This window comes from Colius striatus, chromosome 1 (assembly GCF_028858725.1).
Source record: "Colius striatus isolate bColStr4 chromosome 1, bColStr4.1.hap1, whole genome shotgun sequence".
NCBI lineage: Eukaryota > Metazoa > Chordata > Aves > Coliiformes > Coliidae > Colius > Colius striatus.
Window position 1 is genome coordinate 203,489,055 of NC_084759.1, and position 12,702 is coordinate 203,501,756.

At 49.0% G+C, this 12,702-nt stretch overlaps 1 protein-coding gene across 9 annotated transcripts in view; it reads right to left on the minus strand.

Moving 5' to 3' along the window:
* Positions 1-315: 315 nt before the first annotated feature.
* PFKFB3 (6-phosphofructo-2-kinase/fructose-2,6-biphosphatase 3) overlaps positions 316-12,702 on the minus strand; it is a 42,290-nt gene continuing 29,903 nt past the window's right edge. For 7 of the 9 annotated variants that reach the window (XM_062020268.1, XM_062020267.1, XM_062020266.1 and 4 more), the window contains 9 exons: positions 11,689-11,813; positions 10,718-10,925; positions 9,827-9,973; positions 9,382-9,486; positions 8,315-8,444; positions 8,055-8,117; positions 7,819-7,883; positions 6,146-6,316; positions 316-2,106 (listed from right to left, as the gene is read on the minus strand). In XM_062020268.1, the coding sequence (XP_061876252.1) occupies positions 2,077-2,106; positions 6,146-6,316; positions 7,819-7,883; positions 8,055-8,117; positions 8,315-8,444; positions 9,382-9,486; positions 9,827-9,973; positions 10,718-10,925; positions 11,689-11,813 (1,044 nt within the window). In that variant the 3' untranslated portion in view covers positions 316-2,076. Of the gene's footprint in view, positions 2,107-3,077; positions 3,148-5,069; positions 5,093-6,145; positions 6,317-7,818; positions 7,884-8,054; positions 8,118-8,314; positions 8,445-9,381; positions 9,487-9,826; positions 9,974-10,717; positions 10,926-11,688; positions 11,814-12,702 lie in introns of those variants that run through there. The other 2 variants (XM_062020271.1, XM_062020269.1) reach the window with 2 other exon arrangements.

Sequence of the window (12,702 nt, forward strand, 5' to 3'; positions counted from 1 at the left end):
TTATTCTTCAAGTCAGAGAAACTGAAAGAGCAGATGTCAACTGCACAGGCAGGGAGGAGCCTGCTTTTAATGTGGTTATTACAAAAAGAAAGAGGGGGAAGTGTTCTTTGTTTCATCTGTACAGGAATATATAATACACATATGCACAAGCTGACACAGGCAGGGCACTGCTGGGACCTTCTCTGTCAGCAGACATGGACTGAGCATGGTCCCAGCCCCCTCCTGCCATCAGAAGGCTGAAGATACTAGGCACTGTGGTTCACCTTTTCCCAAAGGAAAAAACAGACCAAACTCCCCCCACCCCCCCCCCCCCAAAAAAAAAAAACCCATACACATAAAGAAGGGGAAAAAAACCCTCTCTCCAAACCTCTCTGCTCCTATCTGTAGGGATGTTGTTGGGGAAAGTCATGGGAAGGATGAAACCAAAGGGCTGCCCCATCTCCAACTCCCCAGCCCAGGGCTGCAGGAAGGCTTAAGCTGCTTTCACCTCCTGCCTCCAGCTCAGCCATGCAGGCAAAAAAGCATGAGATGGGGATGAAGATGCTGTGCATCAAGAGTGAGAAATAAAACCAACCCAAAGCCTTAACAAAGAAACCCAACTCCACCTCACATAAAAATCCCAAATCCACAGACTTTTGCACAATAGTGGTTAATTGTCATTTTTAAGTGTGTCTCACAGCCTGGGACAGGCTGCCAAGAAGCAAATCTCACATATGAAACCACTGGGAGCTGCTGATGGAGTTGAAGTCAGGATCTCTCCCCATTCAACACACACACACACAACACTCACACCCCTTGAACACTGTAACTACTATTATTTTTGTAGTCTCAGCTTTCCAGCATGCAAAATATAATTAAAAAACAAAACAAAACAAGTTGCCTGTATTCAGGCTTCCCCCCTAAGGGGCATGACTTGAAAAAACTAAAATAGTTATGCTCCTGCCACAAATAAAGTGCAAAAAACCAAGCAGTTTGTAGTTGTACACACACACACCCCCCTGTGTGCATGGATATAGTAAATTAAGAGAACACAGACAAAAACTGTGCATGTGGCTTTTTGCAGGCACACAGTGACTCCTGCATCCCAAGCCAGACATCTGGCCACCTCCCTGAGACCTGTGTGACTGCAAAAGGCATCTAAGCTCAGCCTGTTCACCTGTGAGGACATGGGGATTCAACTCTCTCCCCTGAAATCTCCACTCTCCTCCAAGACAGAGGAAAGAGCAGATGCAGTACTGGCACAGCCACTCAACTAGTGCTCAATCTCCCCCCAGATCCACACATGCCAGAACTCAGAGCATCCCTTGGTGCTCCCAGAGATGAAAGCATCACCTGAGCCACCACTGATGTGTCTCTCCCTACACTACAGGCAGCTTGTGACTAGTTTGAGGAGCAGATCCATATTCTCTGCAAGCCCCTTTAAGGTGTATTGATAAAACCCACAAAGACAACACCCACAAGCACGTTTTTGAGGGTGGTTTTTGGTTCAACTCAGCAGTTCTCACTGTGAAGGATTTCACACAACTGCCTTCCTGGTGCTTATGGGCCAGGCTGTGCATGTGCAACAGACAGGACTGCAGCACAGTGCCTCTCTTGAAAAATAACTCATAACAATTAAAAAAACAAACCCAAGAAGCTAAACAAACCCCTTTACACTTCCCAACCCTTCCCCTTATTTCTCTGCTAACCCCGTACCATCCACATATATACACACCCCACCCAGAGACAGATGGGTACCAATCGCCTGTACAAAAGAGGAGATCAAAACCGCTTACAGAGGGAAATTACAACTCCTGGGAGCTAGAAGCACTTTACAGCTTGCTACAGCCTAAGAGGATGCCAGAGAGGAGAGCAAATGCTGCAGCCTAAAGATGTGGTGGTGGCCCCAGGGAGCTCGGCTCCTCTCCTCCGCCGCTCTCCCACTTCAGCAGATGTTTGCAGGTGAAGGGGCACGGGCAGGAACAGCTGAGGCTCGGCCTGGCTGCAGATGGAGGAGTCTGGAAGCAAGCTGGGGGATGGCTGGCGGTGGGATGGGACGCTGGTGTCACTGGGGGCCTCGCCGCAGCGCCAACGGAGTCACAACGGCTTCGGAGAGTTGTTCATGTTCTGCAATGAGAAGGAGAAGGGCTGGGGTCACGTTTGGGTGGGACCCATCCCAGCAGCATCTTCTATGTGCACATCAACAAGGGGACAAAGGGAGTCACAAAGCAACGGTACAGGTCACTACAAAGGCACCCATCACAGAGGAGAGGACACTGGCCACCCACGGAGAGCTGACGTGCTGCACACACCTCTCTCCCCTCCAGCATTCCCCACTCCAGGGTGGGAATTTGGCAGAGACCTCCCTAAAAGCTGAGCTAAAATATAAGGCAGCTCTCCCACCCTATTGCATCTGTGTAAGTCCAGCTGACAGGGGACCACAGCGTCCATTCAAGGAGCCTTCTTGCTCCCCTTGAGGAGTGGGCAACGTCTACCCTCCCACATCTACCAAGGAAGTCACTGTTTGTCCCCCACTTTGCACTGCCAAGCGGATCACAGAATCTTAAGGGCTGGAAGGGACCTTGAAAGCTCAGCCAGTCCAATCCTCCTGCCAGAGCAGGACCACCTACAGTAGGTCACACAGGAACTCATCCAGGTGGGTACAGCTGTGCTGAGGACCAGCATGGGGACCAGCCACCAGCAGCAGTAGGGCAGGAGCACCCACTGTCCCCATGAGGTCTCTGAGGCTCTGGAGCTGCTTCAGACACAGCCCTGGTAACAGGGTAGCACCCATCAGTGTGCTCTGAGGATCAGGAAGCCAGAAACAAAACCAGCTAAACACAAGCAGAACCAGCCCCAAGGGTGGCAGGAGAAACCCAAGGGGAGATGATCACAAGGACATTTCCCAGTTCACAAAACTACACAGAACAGGCTGGGGGGAGAAAAAGGGGATTAGGAAACGGCTAGGAAGGTTTCTCAACTTGTTTTGCTTTTACTACCTAAAACTGCCTCTTACAAGCACCAGTCAAGCTACAAGGCAGAGCAGGCTGAACTGTTCTGTTATCTAAGGAGACAGAAGGAAGGTTAGGAAGAGCCACATGCACCACAGCCATTTACCTTGGAAATATTAGTAAAGAGAAAACTTTGAGAAAGTGACAAACGGGTCGTCTTTAAGCATGAAAAGTGAAGGGGAGAAAAAGGGAGGGGATCAGGTGGTTGTTGTTAAAAAGTGCACTTTGGATCACAAACCAACCAAAAGAAACAGAAATCAATCACATCACATAGTCCCATGACCCCAAAACATCTTGATCCCACAGCCAGGAGGTACACAGCCATGTTCCCACCTACACCAGGTGTCCTCTGGTCCTCCTGGATGGAGGTCAAGACCCTAATAGTGAGGGCTGAAGTACACACTGCCAATCAAGTCCCATGATGCAAACTGGGAAGGAGGTACCTTTCACCTCCCCCTGACACCATGGAAGTTGTGGTGAAACACAACAAGGGATCAAATGCACACATGCTCAAGACAACAGCCTCCAAGAGATCACAGCAGCATGAATGCCCCTGAGCCTTTGGAGCATCTTCTAGGGTCCCTCAAAAGCAGTGTCTGAAGTCTCCCTTAAGGTAGTGGAGTCAGGCTCCCAGCAACCGGAGATTTTCAGCTTGCTGCTGCCAGCCTACACCTGGGATGGATAACCATCCTTGCCTGCTCTAGGACAGCCTACATCTAGCAAAACCTGATGCAGCCATCTCCCAAGCTCAGTATCAGAGCGTGTTGTCAATGTCCAGCACTGAGGCATGCAACACTTATTACAAAATAGATGGAGGAAAAGGTGGGTGGAGGGACAGACAAAGGAATAAAAATGCTTTCAAAGCAAACTAAGACCACCAGGCACTTCAACATGGGCTTCTATACCCATAAGGAGCATGGAAAGGAGCACAGACATGCAGGCCATGCTGAGCAACTCAACCACTACAGTCGCTCAGGAGCGTGAGCATCTTCCCCAACCCATCAGCCAAAGCCACATGGGACCTTCCCAACTTCCCTTTTCTCAAAAGCATTCACTCTGAAAAGGGAAGAAGTGTGGGGTTCAGCAGCTGTTACATGCAAGCAGAGCTGCATTGTGGCCTGGCTGTTTTGTGGCAAACCCCTCCACCTTCAGCCCACAAAACCAGCCAGGATAGGGATGTACTTGAGCTGATTCAAACTCATCTACAGACAGCAGAAAGACCCCATGACACTACTTTAGCTGAGTCCTGAAGTCTCCCTGGTCTTTCAGAAGACATTTGAGCACAGCTCAATGATTGCTGCTCTCAACTCAATAGTGTAGCATGAATTAAGTCCTAAGGCTTCAAAGGTACCCAGCAGCCGTCCTGTCTCTATTACACAAGGATCCAACAGCACTGAGCCAAACTGTCAAAGCCTTGATTGTTCACAGTTAGTGCATTAAATGCTCAAGGCATCTTGATTTCTTAAGACATAGAGGAGGACAATATCCTTGTAACTACTCTGCCTATGACATCTAGGCAGGCTGTTCCCAAAATCCAGGTTAGCAGAACTGCAAGTGTCAAGGCACAGAATCAGTTCATATTCCAAAAAGCCCCACACTCCTGTTAAAACCTTGCTGGATGCTGAGGTCAGAACTTTCCCCAGATACCTCTGGTGCCATCACTCAGACACAACTCTGAGCCCTCAGGAAGGACAGTCCAACCCAGGTTTAGCACCTACAGCACCGTGTGCCATCACAGAGGCGAGAACTCCAGGAAAACCCAGCAGCATCTCCCAAGGAGGGCAAGGAATTTTGGACATCAATAGAAGGCAAATGATAATTTGCATCATTTCTCAACAAAATGAGGGTATTTAATCAAGAAAGGATACTTAGGGGTTGGACAAAGCAGCATCCAGTCTCCTCTTTACCTTTCCTAAAGGATATGCAGTTCCCATACACACATCCCTTCCTCCCCCGAGAGATGTTAACTCCAAGAAGTCCAAGCCCCAGATGGCTTTCACAGCAACAACACAACCACTGGGATGGCAAGAGACATGGAAAGGGGATGACAGGGGCAATAAGACGCAAGAAGGTACTTACAGGCATGCCTTCCCTAGTAAAGGCTGCAGAGACAGAGAGAATGGAGAGAGAGGCGTCAGTACCACTGCATGAGACCGGCAGCGAGGAAGGGGCAACCCCAACAGCCTCAGCTTCCCAATCCCAGGCCTTGCTGCAAGGCTCAGCCAGCCCAAGCAGAGCCCTGAAAGGCCAGAGACAAACAGAGCTGCCCCACTGGCTGCTTGTGTGGGGTGGGAAGGCTCATGCGAAGCAGGGACCAAGCAGAGCAGCTGGAGGAGCACAGCACCCTTCCTATCCTGCCCAAGGAGAGGACACCAGACAGTACAGACAATGCAGAAAGGGGTTGGGCAAGACAGTGAGATCCAACAGACAGCTGGTGGGAAGGGTGAAGGGTCTCCTATGTATGTATGCTGCTTCTCTGGTGTCACCCCAGCTCCTCAATGAGCACAGGGAGAGAGTTTTTCTTCCTGGAGAAGTGTGCAGCAAGCAAAGGCTCTCTACATCCATCCATGGGTGGGTGAAAGAGGAGAGGAGACATAAATAATCACACAGGTTTCACCCGGAGCCGCAGAAGGCAAAACTGGGTTCACCATGCCAAGAGGTTTTTGCTCATTCAGTCCATTTTGCCTATTGCCCTAGGAAAGAGGAGACCTCTCCAGACAAGTCCTGGCATCTCCTCCTTGAGGGAAGCACAAGAACACTTGTTTTATTGCAATGCTCGGGTCTACACCGGAGCTGATGCATGCAGGGGGAAGGCATGAGCCCTTAGGTCCTGCCCATGTAAGAGATGCAGCTCCTCAGGAGGGTGACACCACAATGCCAGATGCTGAAGGCACTAAATAAATACAACCTGGAGCTTTTGGAGGGGTAATTATGACACACTCAAAGCCCAACAAAGGATCAACAGTGACTCTTTTCCCTGAAACCAACCCAAAGCAGGGAAGGACAGCAGCCACAGGAGAAGGATGCAACTCCAAGACAACAGCCCAGGTTACACCAAGTATAAAGCTGTTCCCCAGCTTCAGGAGAACAAACAAACAATAAAACAAGAACAGAAAAGAAAACAAACAAAAAAAAAGGAAGGAATTTCAACTAACTTGTCCAGGCAGCTGCGTGGGCACTTCCTGAGGAACACAGCCTGGCAGGGTGGAAGAAACAGCCACATGCTCCTCAAAGCTGTTGATGCGAGGTTTTTTGATGGGCTCTGGGCTTGCTAGAGGGGTAACGCTATTACGTCTCATGAGCGGGTTAGGTCCCTTCTTTGCTTCCTAAATTAAAAGTGAGACAAAGGGAAAAAAAAGTAAATCAAAATAAAATAAAAGGGGAAGAAGGTGATAGTTATAAAGGGAAAAAAAAAAAAAAGCAGGTTGGTTGGTTTGGGTTTGGGTTTCTTTTCTTAGGCAGCCTCTGTTTTTCCCCCCCATGATCGCTGTCAGTGTGAAAAGGATGCACTGGAAGGTTCCAGACACCAAAAAAAACACCCCAATGCAAAGTGTTCCAGAATGCAGCATGATTTCCCAAGAAGGGAAAGGGTAAAAAAAAAATCCAAAAGGCCCTGCACTTAGGAATTAAAGACTCTTCTCACCTGAGCTCACCAAAAAACACCCCATCACAGAATGCTTAAACTCTGGTGCTAATGGAAAGCTGTGACTTTGCATGACAGACGTGCCCATGGTCTCCTCCTCAACACCAGTCCCTCCCACCCAGGGAGAGATGTGAAAGCAAGAAGAGGGAAGACAAGCCAGCTCAGGCTGATAAGGAAGCTTTGGGAAGTGGGAGCAGAGCAGCCAGCACGGGTGGGCAAGGCACCAAGCTCCAGCTCAAGCGAGGTGGGACAGAGGGACAACATCTGCACGGCCAAGCAGAGGGACCCCAGCACTTCACATCATCTCACTCCATTCTGCCTGCAGCCCTCCTGCCATCCCCAGGGAAGGGGGAGGAGGGCATTGTTGGCCCCCACAACAGGGGGAAGGACCAGCTTCCCCCTCTACGGCCATTGTCAGAGAGAGGGGCAGCTCAGATGCTGCCACCCACCAAGGTCAGAAGGCAAAGGAAAGGAGATGGCTCTGACCATCTGATATCCAGCTGAACTCCATCACCACCAGGCACAGCTTAGAAAGGTCCCAGCAGCTGGGACATGGACACTGCCAGGGTCCCTCAAGTCCCCTTTGGGTAACCACCCAGCCCCAACACTGAGCTGGTGTCCCTGTGCTCCAGCCTCTGAGCTCCCAGTGGAGCACACGGCAGATGGACCTGACCTTGCAGGAGTTTTCCTCCACAGGACAGGGTCTCCTGCCCAAAGCATCCCCAGACCAGCACTGCCACTCCCCATCCTACAGAACAGCACACTCAGTCCTGTGGAGACATGGACGTGCCAGGGAAAAAGCCACATAGGCAATGCTGGGCAAGGTGTTGAGTTTGGACTCTGCCAGCCAGCTGAGAGAAGTCAACTTCTCCATCCATGGCTCTGTTCCCTTCTTGGGCAAGTGGATAACTGCACAGGTGAAAGACCAGGGAGGAGCTTTTCCCTAGGCCATCTTTAGTCTAGGCAAACACTCTGGGAAAGCAGGCACATGCAATAGTCCTTTTCCCTTGGAAAACCCTTGACTAGACATGTCTTTGCAGAGCAAGAACACATCTGACACTCCAGTCCTTCAGCAGCACTTCCCAGCACCCAGCTGAGCATCTCCCCACACCCACCCCAGGCATCCTTACTGCCAGAAAGGAGGGGGACATCAAGGGATGGCTCTGAGGAAAAAGCAACACTCACCTCTGGCCGTTCCCTGTGAGTGTTGACAGCTTCAATGTTCAGTGAGATGGATTCCACTCGGCAGCCTGCAGAAGGGAGCACAAGGAGACAAAGAGGCCATCAGCAAAACCAACGGGCACAGGATGCTACAAAGTGATCTAGCCCACACCCCTGCTCTCCTCCCAGAGGCAGCTTGGATTCAGGATGAGGGTCAAGTCAAATTCCTTGGTACATTTAGTAGAAAAGCCTCCACTTACCATAGGCCACTGGGGTCAGCTTCAGCACTGTGTGAAGGGGACATTTCAAGTAGGGCATTTCATCTGCAGAGAAAGCAGAGCAGGAGAGTTATCCCATCCCTTCTCCAAAAGCAGGCTCAGACATCTTCCTCAACAGCTAAGGCCATCCCACACCAAAGAGATGCATCCTCCAGGCCCTGCAAGGACCTAAAGACCTCCCCAGAGCCCTATTAGCCCCCCTCCAGCAGGACCTATCCCCTTCCCAGGGACAGGGAGCTCACCTGCACTCTTGTCTAGGAAGTATGCCAGGAGACAGCGCATGACAGCCTGGTGACAGATCACAAGGACGTTCTCTTGTCTCTCCAGCTCCATGATGACCGGCTCTAAGCGCTGCACCAGATCTTGGTAGGACTGAGGTGGAAGAAGGAAAGGGAGATATGGCATAGAATCAAGAAAATGAGCACCTCAGAAGAAACAATGGTCATTGTCTTTGCCCATCTATCAATTTCATGCCTCTAATTAAATTAAACCAACATAATAACTGCTAAAGAAAAAAAAAGCAGTTCAGCAAATCCTCATCTTCAGGCTACTCTACAACATAGCTCAGCAGAAAGAAGCCATTCACATCCCCACAAACTCTCCAGAACTGTAGCTTAAGGTAAGCAATAACTGCACAAGGGCTTGGAACATTACATGTCTCATCTTAAAAAGGGATTTTCTACAGGATTTAAGTTCCAAAAAGTCTGGAGCAACTTGAAAGCCTCCAAGGTTTCAAAGGACTTCATAAAGAATCACGACAGGCAGGCAGAACACCCAGAGTCAATGTCAGACATGTTGTCATAAGGATGTCTCCAAAGATTTTTGCCAAGTGTCTATGGATGTAACAACTTATAATTTGGAGGTAAAAAGCACAATTCCTACTCTAATCATCCAGATCTGAAATCAATTCTCCCCTCATTGTGTCACAGATTGCCAGGAACAGAGATACCAACACTAGCCCTTAGGGTATGATACTGAGAGCAGGGGTACCAGTTACTGCTTGGGAAATGACAGAAAAGGGAATGGATGTAATGGAGAAGGTTGGACTAGAAACCTCCAGAGCTCCCTCCCTACTGATTTGCTACAAAGTCAGTTTGTTAAGGGATAAATTTCTTAACGAGATCCTCACATACCACAATCTCACAAGAAAACAATGACAGAGGTAAATAAGCCCTGGTCTTCCTTGCTTCTAGTTTCTTGAAGCACTTGCTGCTCCCTCTGCTCCAAGTACAGAGGATGGGATAAAGCCAAGAAGGCCACGTTTAAAGGAAGAGAAACAACTTGTGAAGGTGTCTCCTTGCAGACCTACCTCCCCAGAAGGATAACGGTAGTAATATTTATCCTGATCACGTAAAGCAAACTCCTCTGGATACTGCTCCCTAATTTCTTCATAGGTCATTTCTTCACACACACCCTGCCAGAGCAAGACATCCACAAGTTTACTGGACATGCTTAAAAAGCATCAGCACACTCAACATGGAAAACCTCCTCCAAAACAGTTATCTATAACTGAGTGGGCATCTACAGAGCAGTTCCAAGCGAAACCAATCTCAACCCAACATCTTGAAGCATTTGCACAAGGTAAAGCTAAGTTCAGGGGCCATGTTGGGAGTACTGCAACAAAAACACCACCCCCTGCAGAAGGAAAAGTCTCCCCAACAAAAGGCCACTATTACTTAAGAGGCTGCTGCCATCACCCTCTGCCCAACAGAGCCCAGAATGATCTGTTCCTCCTCAAATCAAAAGACACTTACAGCATCGATTTCATTGAGGGCCTTCCACTGCTCATAGGGCAGTTGGAGAGCTTCTGCTGTTTGGATTGTTCTCTTCAGTTGGCTGGTCCAGACTTTGAGGTCCTTCAGGTTCTGCTCCTGAACAAACTTGTTCAGTGCGTGTGCAAACTGTGGGACAAAAAAAAGAGGTTGATTACTGATCTACAGCTTCCCAAGGGGCCTCCTTCCCCAATCCCCAGGAAATGTTGCCTTCTCCAGGACTCTTTTGCCTTCTATAGACAGCCAGATTAGCTTTCTGCTCTGAGGTGATGAGCACCCACACATTCACCAATCCCCAAAGGCTATGAGGGGTATGAGAACAAGGAGAAAACAGCAACCTGATGTCATCAAGGAACAACACCAGCATGCAAGACCACTCTTAATCACAACTCTGACTGTTTGTCATAGAGCTAAATCCAACTATTCTGTAGATCTTGATTAGTGTCACACCCTCAAATGACTCCCTTTGGAGTTTAAAGTCATCTGGCAAGACAAAATAGCTATTAATCCTCCTTGAAGTGGCACTACTCATTATTCAATCTGAGAGCAGCCTCAGAGCTGGCTGTCTCTGCTGAAGTATGGCAGCAGTCCTCCTACACCCCAACCAGCCCATGCAAGGTCTGGTCCAACTAGAAGATACTCATAACCTTCTCTCCTAGAGATTCCTGCAGCCCAGCCTCTGTTAACCTCTAACCACATGCAACATCAACAGCTGGAAAGTCTTGCTCTGAGGCCATATCCAAGCCCAAACTTAACCAGCCCTATAGATGGATCCTCTGAGCACCCAGACTGTCAAACACACAGTTAACCCAATGCATGGCATCTACAGCCAAATTACTCCCAGAAGCCCTAAGGGAATATTCCTGCCCTTACCTTCTTGCCTCTGTTGGAGAGGCCTGAATCCCCTCCAATCTTCCCTTTGAGGTTGAACTCGCTCTCGCCGTGCCGACACAGATAAATGGTGCGGGGTTGGACGTGGATGTTCATCAGGTAGTAAACAATCCTGCTCTGGATGTGATCCTGAACCCTGTTGACCAGGAACCGGCGGCCAACATCGATGATTTTGATGAGAGAAAGCTCCCTAGGAAAAGCAGCACAGGGAGGGTGAGGGGGTTGTCAGCAGGGAAAGCAGAAAGAAGGAAACACTATCCTTGAAAGACATCCTCGTGAGGTGTCTCAGTCAAGATAATCATCCAGCTAAAAGGATTTCCTGCAGGCTATTTTCAACAGGAAGCCAAGAGGTAATGGCAATTCATGGACAGCTAAGCAACACCAGTGTAATCTCCATTCCTCCTTGCAGCAGTAAAGAGGATTAAACAAGACTAGCAGGGAGCACGTTCCTCCCCAGGACAGGGCTCAGCAGGACCAGGATTATCCACACAGGGCACACGGATGTATTTGTGAGCAGAGGAAAGGTTGGGAGGTGCCTGTGTGGTCATGCAGGACAGCAAAGGTCTTCCCAGGGCACACAGCTGAGTAGAAACCAAGGGGCTTGCTCAACCTTGGGGTTTGAGCTTGCTCAAGTAGTTCCTTTAACTGACAGAAGCAGCTTAGAAGCACTCACACTGAACTACTTTCCCCTAAACTTCCATATATAGATCTGCAGGACCAGCACATCTAAGCCCAGAAGAGCCTGGGAAGGTTTCAGTATCTCCCTAATACAGGGCTGGAGAAAAGCAGCATGTTCAAGGAAGAAGCCCAAGTTCAGTGAGGCTTGGCCATACATTCTTCTAGCACAGTCACGTGTTTAAAGACAAAGTAAAATACAGCTCCATGCTTCATTGCTCCTCTCCTGGGAGAGGAAAGACATTCAAGCCAGTTTAGAAGCCAGCAAAGTCTCTCACCGGTCATAATCATCGGGGTCAAGGGGCTGGTAGCTGGCCTGGTAACAATTGATCCTCTTCATGAAGTCCTCCATGGCATCAGCAGAGTTACAGTCCCGGTAGTCAGGGCTGGACAGTTTTACTTCCTGGGAAGAGGAAAAACCCACACCCACTGATGGGTTAGGAAGCTTTCCAAGGAAAACCACACTAATCCCAAATTTCAGAGTCCTGCCAAAATCCAGCTATCAGCTGAGCCACTTGAGTCATCACTTACTGCACAGAGAAGCAGCAAACTAGACCCCAAAACTAAGCACAAGGTGAGAAAGCCTGGTATAAACCATTGCATGATCTGTATGGATGCATATCCATCTGCTCCCATTCTCCCAAGAGCTGGGGTAATACCTTACCACCCACCACAGTGGAAAACAGCTTTATGGCTGAAAAGCATCAAGTTTTAACAGTTCCAGTTGAGGACAGAATGTGCATAAGCTTAGGGAAGATGCTTGTCCTAGTCCTTTTGAGTGACTAAAGCTCCCAGAAGGTGGAAGCCAACTTGGCTGTCCATCATCTGAGGTAGCAGGTGAACAACATGTTATTTCTGTGCTTTCTCAGCATCCTTTAGGAAGCCCATTTCAGGGGCAGAACAAAACCCTTCACACAGACTTTCATTCCCAGCCACTATAAAACGGCTCACAAGGTTCACAACTGGAGATAAGGCTGGAATTGAGCCCAGCAGAGGAAAGGACACTTGTATGCAAGTTAATCACACCTAGGTAGGCCAATTAAATGTTACCCTAGGCAAGCCTAATGAGCAAAGGTGGTAAATCAAGGGTCTGCTCCGAATGACTTCAGCCAGTGGCAAGAAACCTCTAAGTTGAGCTGCTAATTCTTCTCAAAGCAGAGCCAGATAGATTCTGGGAAGCTGCATATGGATGAAGACACCAAGTCTGACTCCTGTCCAACTGAATTTAAACCTCTAAACAACATCCATCACTGCCAAAAGGTGAGAGTTTGATGAGGGCCAGGGTCACCAAA